Source organism: Miniopterus schreibersii (assembly GCF_964146895.1).
Source record: "Miniopterus schreibersii genome assembly, chromosome: 7".
Lineage (NCBI taxonomy): Eukaryota > Metazoa > Chordata > Mammalia > Chiroptera > Miniopteridae > Miniopterus > Miniopterus schreibersii.
In genome coordinates, this window is record NC_138108.1 from 49,030,014 (window position 1) to 49,048,103 (window position 18,090).

At 35.6% G+C, this 18,090-nt stretch overlaps 1 protein-coding gene across 1 annotated transcript in view; it reads left to right on the forward strand.

The window, feature by feature from the left end:
• The window catches only part of FAP (fibroblast activation protein alpha), a 66,146-nt gene that overhangs the window by 19,272 nt on the left and 28,784 nt on the right, over positions 1-18,090 (forward strand). The window contains exons 7-14 of the mRNA XM_081143325.1: positions 1,711-1,783; positions 2,459-2,579; positions 3,468-3,622; positions 5,645-5,748; positions 6,247-6,382; positions 9,915-9,959; positions 16,028-16,132; positions 16,231-16,301. Of these exons, the coding sequence (XP_080999451.1) occupies positions 1,711-1,783; positions 2,459-2,579; positions 3,468-3,622; positions 5,645-5,748; positions 6,247-6,382; positions 9,915-9,959; positions 16,028-16,132; positions 16,231-16,301 (810 nt within the window). The remainder of the gene's footprint in view (positions 1-1,710; positions 1,784-2,458; positions 2,580-3,467; positions 3,623-5,644; positions 5,749-6,246; positions 6,383-9,914; positions 9,960-16,027; positions 16,133-16,230; positions 16,302-18,090) is intronic.

Here is an 18,090-nt window from a genome sequence, read left to right on the forward strand (position 1 = left end):
ACGACCCCAAGCCAAGTCTCCTTCCATCACCATTTATTCCCCCTATATCTTATCCTACCTCTCCTCACCCTCCTCCCGCTCTGGTAATCACCGTGCTGCTCTCTCTCTATGAGGATTTTGTGTTTTGTTTTCCTTGCTCAATCCCTTCATCCTTTGCACGCAGCCCCCACAAACCTCCCTCCCCTCTGACAGCTGGAAGCGTGCTCTCTATCTATGAGTCTGTTTCTATTTTGTTAGTTAAATTTGTTCATGAGAGTCCACATATAAGTGAAATCCTACGGCATTTGTCTTTCTCTGTCTGGCTTATTTCACTTAACATCATGCTCTCCAGGTGCATCCATGCTGTCGCAAAGGATAAGAATTCCTTTTTTTTTCTTTTTTTTTTTTTATGGTCAAGTAGTGTTCCATGGTGTAAATGTACCACAGCTTTTTTTAGTTCACTCATGGGCTGCTTCCAAATCTAAACGAAGCTATTAATACAATCTTCAAGAAGATAATAATTAAAACTTAGGCATGGCATCTTATGACTCTTTAACACGTAAAATCGGAACACGTTCCTGCTGAAGAAGTACAAAAGCTCCACAGGACAAGTCGGTTCATTGGGTATTTGTAAGGTGACTGTGAGGATAAGAGCAAGATTTTTGGCTAATTAGGATATTTGAAGTTTCCCCATGGGTGTAGGACTTTTCAAGCTTAAGTCATACTGCCCAGTATATGATCTGTTTTTCAGTTTAGCTTGAGACAAGATGTTCCTTTCCATTTCTTATTTCAAGTCAGATCCCTGAAGAGATTGCCCAATGCCATCTTATTTTCAAAAATTCGAAATGCATATGCATCCACAGAGATGGGGGTTGTGAATGGGCATGTGCAGGGGTATGCATTAAGCTCCAGCACCACTCTAGAATTTCAGAACGGAAGGCACCTCAGCAACCACCTTAGCCTGGTGTGTACAAATGAGGGTTAGAGACTTGAGTTTAACTTGGGGGTCTGCCAAGAACTAACAGTGTGATTTTTAAAAGTCATGCAATTCCTCTAACCTCACATTTATTTTCCATAAATCGAAGGCGTTCCATTAGATGATTTCTAGAGCTATTCCCACTTTCACAGCCTACAAATCTTTAATTCATTCACCTCACTACAAAGGTCAGAACCCGGAGACCCAGAGAAGTTAAATGACTTCTAAGGAACTACTAAAGAACTATAACTACTGCCCCATTGCTCCAGTCCTCAGGGGCTGCATTCTCTCCATTTGGGTTGAAGAAGCAAAGAGGATGACCCTTCATTTTTATTGTTTGCTTATTGTTTCTGTTTATACAGGTTGTTGGTTTTGTTTTGTTTTGTTTTGCATTGAACAGCAAGGTTGTTTTTCTTCTTCTCCTCCTCCTTCTTCTCCTTCTCCTTCTTCTCCTTCTTCTTCTTCTCCTTCTTCTTCTTCTCCTTCTCCTTCTTCTCCTTCTTCTCCTTCTTCTTCTTCTCCTTCTTCTCCTTCTTCTTCTTCTCCTCCTCCTTCTTCTTCTTCTCCTTCTTCTTCTTCTCCTTCTCCTTCTTCTCCTTCTTCTCCTTCTTCTTCTTCTCCTTCTTCTCCTTCTTCTTCTTCTCCTCCTCCTTCTTCTCCTTCTCCTTCTTCTCCTTCTTCTTCTCCTTCTTCTTCTTCTCCTTCTTCTCCTTCTTCTTCTCCCCCTCCTCCTTCCTGTCTTTCTTCCCTTCTAGAGATTTTGTGAGAAGAAATGAGCTTCCTCATCCAATTCAGTATATTTGCTGGTCTCCTGTTGGGAGTAAATTAGTAAGTGTTTAAATTGCAGAAGTGTTTAATCAGTTAAATGAAAGAGGAGCCATTTGATTTCTGCCTCTGTTAAATTCCCTTGCCTAAAAGAAAGAAATACATTTATTACTATTTTTTTTAGTGGTTAAAAACAAGAAGAGTTCTGATCAATTGAAACGCATCTGAGAGTTCCGCAAAATCTCAAGCTCCTGGGTAGACTCTTTAAATAGCGCAGTCAGAAACTTTATCGTTACATGCAGCCAGGATGCGCTGTGCCAGAAAGCTCAGGGAAAATATGGTTTTCACAAGTTTCCCAGACTAGCTTCAGACAACATGAAATTCTGTCCAAGCTCTTATTTAAGGACTCTAAATAAAGATTAGATCTGGCTAGCTATTAATATTCAGAGATTTATTTTACTTTCTGTTAATATACATAATTACTTGGTAATAAAACCACTAGCAAAAATAGTAGTCTTTATTCTTTATTTGATATAGACTTTAAAAATGACAACCTATGATAATGTGAGTTGGTTGGGTTTTTCGACCTATTAAAATGATATTGTAGTTGCAAGTCTTTTTGCTTCTGGATTGCTATACTTTTAAAATTAATTAGGTCAATAATTAACACAAATATATGGACTTAATTGCATTTCTTATGGCATTTCCCTTTATTAACTAGCTTACCACCACTTCCAGGCATATGTATATCAAAACAATATCTATTTGAAACAAAGTCCAGAAAACCCACCTTTTCAAATAACATATAATGGACAAGAAAATAAAATATTTAATGGAATTCCAGACTGGGTTTATGAAGGTAAGCTGTATTCTTTTTCTACTGTTGCTGTTTTAGGCTTTTAATTGAAAATAATTGCATACATTTAGTAATATTTAGATGAGTGGTATGTTACCGAGATGAATGGTGGCATTTCTGAAAGCTGTTATCCATGTTCTGAACAGGACACGCACGTTCTGAAAGAACAAAATCTTATTAGACTTTAGAGTTTAGTTTTAATGAGCCTTATAAAGTGGTAGTGATAATTTATATCCTAAGAAGTTTAATGCTGTTAGTACATTTTCTCAGGTTTGTTTTTTCTTGAGAAATAAATATTTTTCCCCAAACTAAACAACTATCTATATTATTTTGCAGGAAAATATTCTTATTTTTATACTTCTGTGAACTTTGTCCCCTTTCTAGGTCCTGTAAGATCTAGGACTTAATTGACTTTAAAAGGTTTTCTGGTTCTTGCTTTTATTTTTTTAAAAATAAAAAAATATATATATAACTTAAGTGTTTTTTAAAATAATATTCCCAAGAGAGAAAGTCAGCATTTAATGTTTATATCACTCTGTAGTATAATTACAGTTTCCTTGTTTTGGCTATTTTAGGTAACTATAAGAACTATAAGAACTATTGTAAAAAATAATTATTGTTAATATGTTTATTATTTAATTTTAAAATTACATTTCTGATTAATGTCAAATCCTAAGAAGACTAATTATCTGATAAGGGGTATAGGGCTAAACTATTCCTCTAAACCCAGATTATTTATCTTTTAATAACCAAAGTATGGCATATGTCAAATCTACATTAAATAAATTATTTCAGGCAATAAATTAATATGTACAATGTATTTTGAAGCATTTATAATGATTTTAAGAGTAAGCTGTAATTGTAATTAATATGCTTGTATTTATTTTTCAGAGGAAATGCTTGCTACAAAATATGCTCTCTGGTGGTCTCCAAATGGACATTTTTTGGCATATGCAGAGTTTAATGACACAGAGATACCAGTTATTGCCTATTCGTATTATGGTGATGAGCAATATCCTAGAACAATAAATATTCCATATCCAAAGGTATGTTGAATACTTTTAGCAGATGCTTTTATTTCCGTAGTGTCAAAATGAGCAACCAATACCATGAAAAGAGGTGGGATCAACAAGTTTGGAGAGCTTCTTATCCTTGTGCATTGTAAAGCAAACATTGTACTGTGATCTATTATTTATGTGGACATCTGTTGCTTTGGACATCTGGTTGTGCTGGATGAAGTAGTCTTTGCTAAATCCTATTGCAGAATCTTTGAAAAACATATGGTCTAGATCATAGAGGAAAAACAAGCTGAACTTAAATTTAATTTTTTCATATTTCATGCTCCAAATTCAGGGTAAAGTTCTGTTTTGCAGTTCCTTCTTGAATTCTCATGTAAATGCAAACTAGAATGGGAAATACAAATGTTGAACTTGATGATCCTGTCAGGAAAAGCAGGCATGAGTTATGATCTTTTCTGGACATGCAAGGTAGCTTAAGTTTGTGAGCCTTGAGTGAATTAGGCTGGGTGTGAGCCAAAAGATATTTGCATAAACATTCTAGAAGTCTTAGTGTATATATTTTTCATTCATTCCCACATCTAAAGAGACCTGTATGTGCAGCTGGAGAATGGCCAAGTCAGAGTTGAGAACATCATATCTTAATTTAATTTAGAGAAGAAATCTGACAGGAGATCGAATCACAAATTCTCCTCTTGCACAAGGAGTGAAAGTGATTTTAGAATGTAGTTCAGTGTCCTTTTGTCCCTATTGTTTTTACTTGCCGAGGGGAACAGTGTCATGGATGGATCCAGTGGGTCCCTATGTGACAAAAACGAGATGGGTGTGCCTACACACAAGTGGATTCTGAAGTGAGCCAAAGTGGCCATAACGACAGAAATAGAAATTCCAGACAGTTTAAAATTTATGTTTAAAATCATTTGAGGAAAATCAAGGGACAGAGATGAGTATTGAGGTAGGAGACCTCTCAAGGGCTATATATAAAGTCTGAAAGCTGGAGATGTTTGGAAATGAGAGGTGTAATATTTGGTATCCAAGATGTAAAAGGACTTGGATCGGTAGGAGGGTGGAAGGGAGCAGGAAGAGTTGAAGAAAACCAGAACTGAGGAGTGACCAACACTGACAGAGAAGTGGGGACCCAAATTCCTATGTTTCTTTGGAGACTAAAGTTGCTGAATCATCTGACTTTGGACTGAGAGGTGAGACTACTTGGAAGAAGCAAGATGTCCCAGCGGAGCCTTGAGTAAAGCAAGGAGGTCAGAGGAACGCTTGGGCAATTTCTTAGGTAAATCCAAGCAGCACAGGATCATTTAAGATGACTTACCTAAATTGTAGGTTTAAGTTATTTAACAATTACACGATTCTCCTTTTCCGTGGTAAAATAACAAGAAACTCTAAGAAGCTGTTTGGGCATGAACTATACTGTCGTATCAATTTAGGGTGTATAATAGCACAGAAAGCACAAAACAAGAAAAGTATAAATTCCATAGACCTTTATTTGGAGGTGAAATTTCCCTAATTTGGAGGGATGATAGCAGTAGTAACGTAACCAGCTAGAAGACTGAGTGTTTGGTGATTGTCTGGACCAAATTATAGGGTAAAAGCAAAAAGAATATTTTATTACTTATTTTTACACTCTCCTTCCAACACCAGTCTACCTCTGTACTATCCCTAGCAGAGGGAGAAATAATAATAAATACTACTACTAATAATAATAATAAATAATGGGAAATATCTGTCTTAAAAATCAGAAAAGAGAATATCGATTACAGAACTACATTTCCATACCTAAAATATTTTTTTCTATGAATCAAAGCTGCCTCATAAATTGCTTAAAATATGTGTTTTCACACTGGTTGACACAATATTTATAATTTCCCTGAAAGTAAAATTAAAATAAAATTCCTGGTCATGTTATAATTAGAATGTTTTCAACAGAAATATACTTAACATTTTTAGCTTATAAAAGTATGCTTAAATTCCTAAAGTGTCTTTCAAATGTTGGTGATAATTAGCATTATGTGAGCTTATCTATCTCTATTTTTTTGGCAGGCTGGAGCTAAGAATCCTGTTGTTCGGATATTTATTGTCGATACCACTTACCCTGAGCACGTAGGTCCCGTAGAAGTGCCAGTTCCAGCAATGATAGCCTCAAGGTATACTAATCTCAGATGCTTTCCACCTTTGAAATTGAATTTTAACATAGATTTCTTAATAGGTGTTTATACTTCACTTCTAGTGAGTTAATGATGAATATACATATACTAGAAGCAAAAATTGAGTTTACCTATGCTAAATAGCTAATTTAATGCTTTTTCTCCTGTACATTGACCAGTAGCTTTGGCTTTATGTCTTAAATTCTTTTCTAAAATATAAAAATATAAAATGGGGAGCAAACTGAAGTATAAAATAATCTCATTAGATGAACGAGCTCTCTTATATGTGTAGATATATAGATATCTTATAGATATTCTTTAAAACTCAGCAGGTATATTTAAACTTACTCTGCAGAGAAAGGAAAGTTTTGCCTCCCTTGTCTATGAAACAAATATTTAATAATAATAAAATACATCCTTTAGAAAACAGAAATTCAGAAATTGTTTGAATGTGATGTTGGTTTATGGTTGTGACTGCCGGTTTTGATTTATTTGCAGTGATTATTATTTCAGTTGGATCACGTGGGTTACTGATGAACGAATATGTTTGCAGTGGCTGAAAAGAATTCAGAATGTTTCAGTCTTGTCTATATGTGATTTCCGGGGAAGCTGGCAGACATGGTATTGTCCAAAGGTAAGGTATATTAAAACCACGGAAGTGTTTTCTCTGAAGGTGGAATTTCAAGACTAGGGACTTACATAGCTAACATTTATATTATAAAGCGAGAATTACTGCATTCAACATCTGATAGCTTTGCAAAACAAATCAAAACTCTCTCTTTTTACAAGTTCATTATTTTTATTAAATAAATAAGATACCTCTTGTTTCTTTGAACGACTTTAGCATTGGTTTTGAATAGAGAAAAAAATGAAATCAAACAATGTAAAATTGGAAAAATCAAGTATCTGGTTCTGAATTAGGATAGAAATCCATTCTTTTGGCGGTCCAAAAAAACAAAACAATGAAGATGAAAAGATAAGCTGGGTCATTAAGGAAATAGACGTGTTCTGTTCAAAAGAGCTGATAATATGCAAATGATGGCACATTCTATTCAATGCCAAAATTGACAAATAAAAATTCTAAAGGAAAAGGGTATTATCAAAAGAAAGCCAAATATTCTTATTTTAAAATCAAAAGTAGGTAACTGAGAGTATGAGATAAAATATTAGATCAAATTGTCCTACAATCCTATCTTAGGAGATACTGTGCTAATTTTAGAGGGGAAAAAAACTTGAAAACTAGGCACAGATTTATTGTTGAGTTTTAATTGTTCTTATTGCTCAAATTCAAACATAATCTGTTGACTTAATGAGTCAGAAAACTACTTCACCAATCTAAAAGCTTTAAAATAAGCTTGTTCATAAGTACTCACGTTAGAGACTAAGAAATACGCAAATGTTTTCTTTAAATAGGAAATTTGATGGGTACATTTCATGAGACTTCTAATTATAAAGAGATGTTTCATTAAACCAAATATAAGATAAACCTATTTTATAAAGTAAGAAAAAAAGCACAGAGCAATCAAAGTAAATCACTGAATTCTATCTAGAAATTAGGACATTATGTTTTGCAAGGAAAAAGTCATGTGAATCTGTTTGGAAATATATCAGGACTATAATAGTCAAGTTACTCAGGCTAAAAATATATATTTTTAAATCACTACTGTGTCTGTAACAAGCTTGACTAATTTTGATGGAATATGCTAGAAACCTATTTTTATTTTATTTATATTTTAATGTACAAAGCAGAAAGATGTTGGCCTTAATGCAGTGTCATAGGCAAAAAAAGAGAATAAAGTTGATTGTGCGAGTTAATTAGAAACAATTGGTCTGATAAGTCAGCTCTGATGTTTTCATCGAATCTGGGTGTTAGAAATTATTGTCTTAATTTTGTTAGTTTAAAACTATAAAATTGGTCATTTATATACCATTTTTTGCTTTGGAATCTACAGTTCTAATTTACCAAAATCTGAGACAACTTTTATCCAAACTGACAGAACATATAGATGCTGGTTCAATAAAATGTGGAACTCCCTAAAATATTAACTTTAGTTAATGGCCAAAACTATTGATTACATTTATAACACGAGGTCTGAATAACCTTAGAATTTCAAAACAATCCTTTTTTCAAAATAATCTGACAAATACAAAGAACACATTTTAAAATTTAAGAACAACAGAGTATTAAATTTTCCAGCAACCAGACTCATGATTGATGTGTTGTGTGTGTGTGTGTGTGTGTGTGTGTGTGTGTGTGTGTGTGTGTGTGTGTTTAAAACAAATAACATTAAAGATTAAGTGACCTGGCAACATTTTATTCATGTTGGAAGTCATACCTAAAACAAAGAAGAAAAGGAAACTGGAAATAATAACTTGAAAGAATTTGAATCAAAATATTTCACTATTTTTTTTGAGTTTTGTTCTTTCTGAGGCACTGGCCTGTCCCTATAAGAGAAAATACAAACTATGTTTTGAAACGTATTACTCCCTAGCTTTTTATGACAGCACTTCTCTCATGGTCCCTTTTCTACCTCATTGACTGTTCTCCTTTCCAGCTCTCCTTATGACTTCTCTAGAAATCTTAATCTTCTCCAAGTTAATATATTTGCAAGGTAGGCTAGCTATTGTAACAACAACAAAAACAACAAAATACTTGTAACAATTCAGTGGATTAATAGAGTAGGAACTTTTGCACATTTAGGTACCCACCCAATAATGAGTCTAGATAAGTGGTGACTGGGTAGGGGATGGAGGATGAGGTGCTCTGCTCCACACAGTCATTAAGGAACTCGGCTTGATGACATTTCTGCTATCTTCATCCAGTGACTTCCAAGGCTAGCCCAAGGTTATTCAAACCTGATCATCAATGTCCATCTAATGGGGAAAAAAATACAATTTTAGGTACCACAGGCTTTTATAGATTCGGCCTAGAAGTAGCATGAGTCACTTTTGCTCTTACACCTTTGGTTACAACTTATCACATGACCACATCCAACTGGAAGGGGGCCTGGGAAATGTAGTCTTGCTATTGCTCTAGCAAAAAAAAAAAAAAAAAGAAATGGCCCCGGCTGAGGTGGTTCAGTTGGTTGGAGCATCATCATTCCATGCACTGAAAGGTAGTGAGTTCAGTCCCCAGAGGGGCCTCCCACGGGAGGGAACCAGTCGACATCTCCCTCTCCCTCTCTCTCATCAGTAAAACTTATCCTCGGGCAAGGATAATAAAAAGAACAAGAAATTGTTGTTAGTTCTTTCTGAGGATTTGAACTTTGAAGATCTCTGGCTACATCTTCTTTGCTCCATCCTCACTACTGCTACCTAGATTTGGGTCTTTACCATTCTTTTCCAAAGAGTACAGTAGCCTTCAAACCAATCTCTCTGCCTCCTTTTATTTTATCCACTTGTAATATGTTTTCTGTATCATGTTCACAATTATGTTTTCCAAAATGTGATTTTGAAATCCTTCAAAGGATCTAGTGACAGGAGAAATTTAAATTTCTTAGGGTGGCATAAAAGTTTCTCAGAGGTCTTGCTGATACCGCTGGGTCCCCCCCCCCATCTTCTCTTTCCCTTAGTCACCCTTCACACAGCACACTGAACCACCTCTAGTTTACTTAGCTGGCCTGGTCTCTACACTGTTCATTCTACCTAGAATGTTCTTTCTTTAATTATTTGTCTAGAAAAGCCTATTCATTTTTTTAGGCATACTAAATATTTGTTCAATAAACGATTGATTGTATTATGCTAAAATACACACCAAAATAAGATTCAGTGCAAATTTTAAGATTCCTAGCTACTTCATAAGACTGAGAAAAGAAAAATTTAACCTAAACTCCACTATGAAATGCTTTTTCCCTATATGACACCAAGCGCTTGGGTTGTGCTAGGCCTCCATTGATGTTGTAATAATTCCAGTAACTGTGTCATAGGAAGTTTAACCAGAATTATGAAATGTTTGCAATGAATTGCAGCCTTTAGTTATCCATGTGCATGCAAGAGTATCGTTGTATAAGATTTTGAATAAAGTCATCTTAAATTCAACTGTGAAGTTAGTTGACTATCAATAGTACACTCTGATGAGGCAGCTTAACTGGTTCAAATGTCCAGATTATATTTAGAAAAAATTGTCTTCCTAACACTATACTTGATATAATCTTTTTTTCTTTTAGACCCAGGAACATATAGAAGAAAGCAGAACTGGATGGGCTGGTGGAGTATGATTTTTCTATCTTTTCTTTATATTTTCATGAAAGTTGACAGATTCTCAGCTATCAAAGGACTGTTTGAAATGTATTCAAACTGGCACTACTTGTTTTAATTTCTAGAAAAAAATATCAAGGTAAAAACCACAAAGATAGTGACCCCTTCAGCAATTGTGTGCCAGACAATTTTTTTTTTAATTGATTTCAGAGAGAGGAAGGAAGAGGGAGAAAGATAGAAACATCAATGATGAGAGAGTCATTGATCTGCCCCCTTCTGCACGCCCCTCACTGGCCATCAAGCCCACAACCCAAGGCATGTGTCCTGACCAGGAATCGAACCGTGATCTCTTGGTTCACATGTCAACACTCAACCTCTGAGCCACGCTGGCTGGGCTGGGCTATACAATTTTAATATCTATTTAGAATTCTTTTGAGAAAAAAAATCATATTCCTCATGTTCCAACCTTAACTTTTCAACTCTCTCTGATATTCAGAATTAATATTACTTCTTAAACAAATTTTTAAAAAGGGAACAAAATTTGCTTAAAATGATCTTAATAATCATTAGTCATTTGAATTCATAAAAAGTAAATAAATGAGGTATCCTTTGTAATTTAGAGACAATCTACCTCTTATTAAATGTTTTTATAAACTAAAATTAATAAATGAATTTGTATATAAACCTATTTACATATATACCTACATTCATTCTAGTTTTTAAATAAAGTGGTAGCAAATAGAGAAATGTGGGTTTTGCTATGGTTTGTGATTTTTTGTGGATAGGTTTATTCAGTGATTTATAGGGATTTTTAGTGTAAAAAATTGTTTTAGGAAATATCAATTGTATTTTACAACCTATATAAAATGTATAAAATAAGAATAAGTGAATGCTGCATGGTTGCTGCCACTTAACACAAACATATGATTGAATTCAACTAGCATTTGGGTTTAAAAAGGCTATTTTTCTGAGATTTTGACACATTCAAAGAAAGGGGAAACTTTTATGATTTAGTTTAACACATTAACTCATATTACAAGGACAATAAATAACTCAGAAGTCAATTCTAAGATGATAAGTCTTGTAAAAATTCAGAGTTAAAATGGGTAGGGAGAAAGTAAATTATAAAGTAAAAATCTTCAGATATTAAAAACTCTCTTGTACACTTTTCTGGATCCAATGATTTTAGCTCACATATGTTTACTCAGTCTCCTGTTCATTAGCTAAAGAACAGCTATTACTTTATTCATTATATACAGTAAATGTAAATATACTCTAAAAATATCAAAGCAACAAGGATAAATGTAATTCAAGAAAAAGAATGGGAAGTTCTATTTGAATTTACACTTTGTCCCTGACCTAAATAACACAGAAAAGATTAGGAGTATTCCGTGAAAGAAAAGGATTTTCTATATTTTGTGAATTCTTGGTTCATCAGAAGCTCACCTTCCAGAAAGGTAATTCCTGGATCAGCACTTGAAAGCTTGAGGAAAGGGGAAAGTTAATCTGTGAATTCACTCCCACTATAAAGGCTTCCAGGAAAGAATGAGGGGCAGGGAGAAGGCTTGAAATTTCCTTTAGTTGTGTTTTCCATACCGATAATATAACTCAGGTTACTATAAAATGGCATGGATGAAGTAATTTTACAGACGGATAGACAATGCTACCAACAACCTTCTCAAAGACATGATTTTAGGAATCCATACACATATATTCTGAAAATGCTCCCAGCGTTCAACACATTTGAAAACATTTATAGTGCATCTTTTGACATCTCTTATTTATAAGCATATTGAGGTCAACATGCATCTTATCAATTTTTACAATCTGTATAGCACCAACCTTGAGATCAGCAAACATCAGCTGGATGAATAGGCGAATAAATAAATAAATAAATAAATAAATAAATAAATAAATAAATAAATAAAATTTACTTCTAAAGCTGTAGAACAGTGTTTTAAATACCCTCAGTGGAGGGACATATGTGTCCTTTTAGGGAAGATGACGTCCCTACATTAAATGCAAAGTCATTCCAAAATAAATCTAGTGAGTAAATAAATTGTCGCAACATATGATTTTGTGCTAGATCATTTTAATATCTGTAGCTTTAGAATTTTATTGAGAAACATTATTTTTCTTATTTACTAATCCCAATCTCTTAAAATGTATCCAATAGTCAATAAACTTTATAAATGCCAGAAGAGGAATTGTCAGAAATTCTTTGCAATGATAGCTTTCAAGAGTAAGTCCACACTCTCCTAAGGCAACAGCTTTGAAGAGGTCATTCATGAGATTTTATAAAATCAGACATCTCTTTTGAAAAAATCGGGGCACAACTCTATATAGTCATAGCTCATTTGTCATAGTATGCTTTATGGCTTCCTTTGACTGATAATCAAACCAGTGACTTGATAAAATCACCCAGAAATATGTCTTTCTGACATTTGTTCAGGTAATATTTATGAGGTTTGTGGACAAAGTGTACAGGCTAGTCATGTTAGTATAAATTTAAAGAGCAACTTCAGAGCAGTTCTTCCTTTAGAGCTGGTCAAAGAGATTTAAACTGAAAAGACCTTTGGAGATTACCTTAGAACTAGAAAAGTGAGATTAAATCACTTGCTAAAAGTAAAAGATCTGTTTAGTTGCAGGCACAAAACTAGCAAATAGTTTCTTGAGAAATTTACCTATCTCTTTCTTTCCTCCAGCGTGAAATAGTCAGTGTCTTAACTTGGGGAAAATAGCCTAACTTTTTCTGTATTTGATCAGAAAAATAACAACAACAAATTTACCTTAAATATTTGTAGAAAACAGACAAAAAGGAAGAGTTAATAAAATAATCTGGTATTTAACCACTAAACTTTAGAGAACAAGCACTACAAAGCATAATGCTTAGACTGTAAAGCCACGTTTAAATTATTTCAAAATAATTAAGCAATACACTACATCTCCTTTAGGCAGTTGACAAAATCCCTTCATTTGGAAAAATAAATGTTCTACTTGATGCTTGAAAGTCTGTGCTTTGACTAAATGTGAACTCAGTTTAGGCATCAACCCTAGTAAGTAGGACATCAGGCCATTTGCCAACCGTGGCAAGAAATTATCTGGTGGTAAATAATCTTACCTTCCAAGTAAAACATTTTAAATGGCTTTGCACATAGAGATGAGTAATTTATCAGAAAATCCAAGCAAGATAAAGGGACCTGTGAAGAGGCCTAGTTAAAACTGAGAATCGCCTAGTTCTGTGTGGCTATCTAGGGTGAAGGCAAGATTTGTTGCCAGAAGCACTTAAGTGAGAACGAATTATGGACCTAGCCCTGGCAAAGTGAATGACATATTTCACACTCTCTTTACCGCACCCAAGTTACCTGTTCATCTAAAGCAGCTGTCTTTGACGTGTGCAGTAAAGCAGAGAAGATAACAGTCTTTGCTTAGCAAAAATATTCTTCCTGTTTGTCTCATTCTAGTATCTTAGAACATAAAACTCTACCCTATTTTTTTTTAATTTTCAACAAAAATGAAAGTTTAACTTTTAATCTAAAACACACCTTTTCTTCAAGTTCTCCAACTAACTGCAGATGTGAGGAGAATATTTTTTTACTCTAGCACCTTAAAATATTTTGTGACCCCGGTTCCACTTTAGCAGTTAAGACAACGTAGAGCCAGCTTCTGACTTTTACCTTGTGGAGTGAGAGGGAGGCATTGTAAAATGGTTACTACTAAGTAAGTATATCATTGCTAACAAGGCATAACTTTTTTCTAAAATAAAAGACTGATTTTTGTCAGACATACACTAATGAAATTCCATCCACAAAGTTGCAAGTTAGAATTGTCTATTCTTGGGACTCTTGGCTCTCAATTTCACTAAGAGGCACTAGTCTCAATGCACAAAACCCTACCACGGCTGGTCTTGCTAATGAAACTAATAAAGGGACCATGCATTTTTCATTTTGTTAGAGATTTATCATTTCTATGCCAAAGTGATAAGACTTAGGACATTGTATTAGTTTTCTGGAGCTGTTATAACAAATTACCACAAACTTGGTGGCTTAAAACAACAGAAATTCATTCTCTCACAATTCTGGAGGCTGGAAGTCCAAAGTCAAGGTGTCAGTGAAGCCTTGTTCTCCCTGAAAGTTCCAGAAAAGTATCCTTCCTTGCCTCTTCCGGATTCTGGTGGCTGCTGGCAACCCATGAACTTGCTGAGCTGCAGCTACATCATTCCAATCCCTGTATCTCCATATCTCTCTGTATCTCTTAGTTTCCTCTTCTTTTCTTAGGAGGACTTCAGTCATTGGGTTTAAGGCCTACCCTAATCCAGCGTCATCACATCTTGATTCCTACCTTGATTCCATCTGTAAAGACTCTGTTTTAAAATAGTGTCATTGTTTTAGTCTGTTTGGACTGTTTAACAAAGTACAATAGACTGTGGCTTATAAAGCACAGAAATTTATTTCTCAGAGTTGTGGAAACTGGAAATCTGAGATCAGGGTCCAGCATAGTCACATTCTGGTGGAAGGTCTCTTCCAGTTGCAGACTGCCAAATTCTTGTATCCTAACGTGGCAGAGAGCAGAGCAGCAGAAGCAAGCACTCTGGTGATTTATGTAAGGGCACTAATCTCATTCACGGGGGCTCCAACCTGATGACCCCATCTAACCCTACTTACCTCCTAATACTATCTTATTGTGGGGTAGGATTTCAATATATGAATTTGAGGGAAACACATTCAGTCCATAATGGTCTCCTTCTGAGGTTCTGGATGGAAGTGAATTTTAGGGAACACTATTCAGAACACTACAGACACCACATCAAATCAACTGCATTTTAAAATCACACAATCATAATAAATTTTATCAAAAAGGATCAAGTATCAGATCACACATGGGCCATCACTAAAGAAGCAAACATCCACTTTCTCCATGCTCTTCTTGCTCAAAAGGGAATCTCAGCCTGGGTGACAGCAGGATAGGTATTTGTAGCTAAAAGATACTGGACGTCTTTTGGTTGTTGTTGCTTGGTCAGTTCTACAGGAGCTGAACAGCGTGGTTCACTGCCATGTGGAAGCACTAGGGTAGAGAGAACTGGATTTGGATTATCTGTGAGAATATCTACTCTGAGTGACTGCAGAACAGCTCCTTCCTCATGTAGGTCTTTCATCACTTTACTGCCCTTCAAAACCTGCTGACCAGGATTGTAAATATGCCAACAAATGTAAGATGAGTCCATATTTTTAATGGGAGAAATTACCAGCTAAAATTGGGTGTGAGGACATTGGCAGGATTTTAGTTATCTGTACCATTCAGGATGTTGACTTGTGGCTGGCTCTGCGCCAGGACACACCAGAGCTGAGTCTCAGGTACTCCTTAGGTCATTAAGGAGTTACCCAGCAGATGCCCAGCAGGGTCCCTGGGAAGAAGTCAGGGATGCTAATGAGTTCTGCACTGCTCCCTGAGTTCAGGGACTAAACCCCTCACTTGCTTGTCCTGGGTAACATTTTTCTCTCAAGTCCAGAAGTTTCTCCCTAAAACCGTGGCTAGCAGGCCGTGATATTTTAATCTTTCAAATGTCTTCATTGAATCATTGGCATTAGGTACTTGGCATCATACAAATCAAGAATTTAAAAGGCCATCAGTCTTTTTAAAATTTATTTATCTTTATTGTTGAAAGTATTACAAATGTCCTCTCTTTTTTCCCCCCATCAACCCCCTCCACCAAGGCCATCAGTCTTCATAAGAGTCACATTTTGGTCAAATACCAAATTTTGAAGATTGAGGTAGTTAAATATCAACATTCATGTGTGATTCTTCCAACTCTATTTCAAAGCACATAATCTCAGAACACACAAATTCAATTAAATTAAACATTTTAAACTCAGGGGTATGTAGTAGCAATTAAACAGTAGTTGGAATGTGCAAGTGACTTAGAATCACTAGAAAAATTGTCTACCTGAGAAATTGGAACTCCAGATGTAACAGAAGGTAGGGAAGGGAAGGCATTCTGGTTCCTATATACATTTCTTTCAAAAAATCTATAGTTTTAGTTTGGTTTTTCTTTTGAACATAACCTCTTGTGTGTGTTTTCCAGTTTTTTGTTTCAGCACCAGTTTTCAGCTCTGATTCCACTTCATACTACAAAATATTTAGTGACAAGGATGGCTACAAACATATTCACTACGTCAAAGACACTGTGGTATGTTCCTCCCAAGATTTACCTCCTCAAAGATCATTCACTTGAGGTTGCTCAAGTAACGTTCAGCTTCACACAACATAATGTTTGTCTTTTTATAGGAAAATGCTATTCAAATTACAAGTGGCAAGTGGGAAGCCATAAATATATTCAGAGTAACACGGGATTCACTGTGAGTATTGCATGAAGCATGTTGCCCCAATCAGGGTTTAATTAAGCGATGGATGGACAAGTGATCCTGCACCACCTCCTTCAGTTAAGAGCATTTTCATTACTTATTCCATAGTTTAGTTCAGACAGTTGTGGTTTTCTTAAGACTGCACATTCTTTAATAACTAGTCAACACAATTTTCTTTAGGAAAAGATATAAAATAGGTGGTTATTTCTCTTCTAATACTTGATAGATAACTATATAAAAAATATAAATTTAAAAAGTAGTAACTGGTTCTAAAGATAGATTTTACTCTTCAGCACTTGAAGCAATGTGCAAGGTTGAAAAGTCCACTGAGGGCAGCCCATAGATGTAAAAAATTTTTTGTAGTGATTCACTGCAATATAAATTTGTTATTACCTGTAACACCTATTATTTATGGAGCAATTACTGTGGACCACATGCTGGAAAGTAGAAATGATTATCCCAGTTTTACAGATAAGAAAACTGATACTAGGAAACTTAACTTGGCCAAGGCCACAGTTAGTGGCAGAGCTAGGATTCAATCTTAGAGCACATTAAATCTAACATTCTTACTGTTAACCTCAACATGGGACTTCTTCCTTTCAGTTCTTTCCTTTTCAGTCCATCCCGCATACAGTCTAAATAAACCACTTTAAAAATAATCATTTGTGGTCACACCTCTCTAATCAAGAATGTATAGCTCCTTTCCCTCACTCATAAAGTCCAAATTCAGGGTGCTCTCTTATAACCTGCCTGCCATTAACTGGAATTCTAGGAGCAAAAGAGGGAGATCATTAGTTCAGGCTCATAGCTAAAATCTCTCAGAAACTATTGCCAATCTGTGAAATTCTTTGAGCGGTCAGTAAGGAGTTTAGACATTATATGGAGCAGCCATCAAGATCACCAGTGTAAGAGGAGTGACAAGATGAAAACGGATGGGCGATTTCTAAGTAATATGCTTAGGAGGTCGGGGAAAACTGAAGGCAGGAAGAGCAGGCTGTGGACATAATCTAGGACTAAGGTGACGGAGACCTGAACTAGCCTAGTGGCAGTAAGATACGGGCTCTTTGAGGAGAAAACTATGCCTCTTTTTTTCCCTGCATCCTTGGCACTTGGCATAGTGCCTGACACAGAGCCAGAGTTCAGTGAATATTTGATAAATGAGTGAGGGGAAGGGTAGATAGACAGTGCAGACAGATGGAGGTTGAACAGGCCTGGTGAGTTAGGGGCTGGGAGGGAGGAGGGGAAGAAAAGAGGCAAGTGGATGCTGTTGCAAGTGTTAGAGACGAAGACAGTTGTGAAACCTTTGACATAAGAAAACTGCAGGGGGCTGTTTGGAAAAGATACTGAGTACTTTATTCACAAATAATTTGAGATGATGTGGGAAAGGCAAGTGCAAGTGATGACTGGAGTCGTGTGAAGTTAGTAAAGACATGTGGAAGGATGCTGGTTTAGGAGATAAATTTAACACTGGGAGTGACTTGTATTCTGTTGCCTTTTCCTGTTATTTGGGAACAGCAAGACTTGTGAGAACGAAGACAGAGAAGTACCTGGGCTGGTGAATAGTCCTGAGAATTAAAAATTGGTACCAAACCTTGGTTATTCCAAACTTGTCACACCTTATTATGTTCTTCCAAACAAACAAACAAACAAACAAAAAAGGGCAGTTACTTTGTAATATTCAGATGAATTCGCAGAAGAGTGGAAGTCATGCTGCTAAATAGGATTTTCCACCTCATGGCTATATTAAGACAGGTTAGAACTGGGACCCAGACCCTAAAGTAAC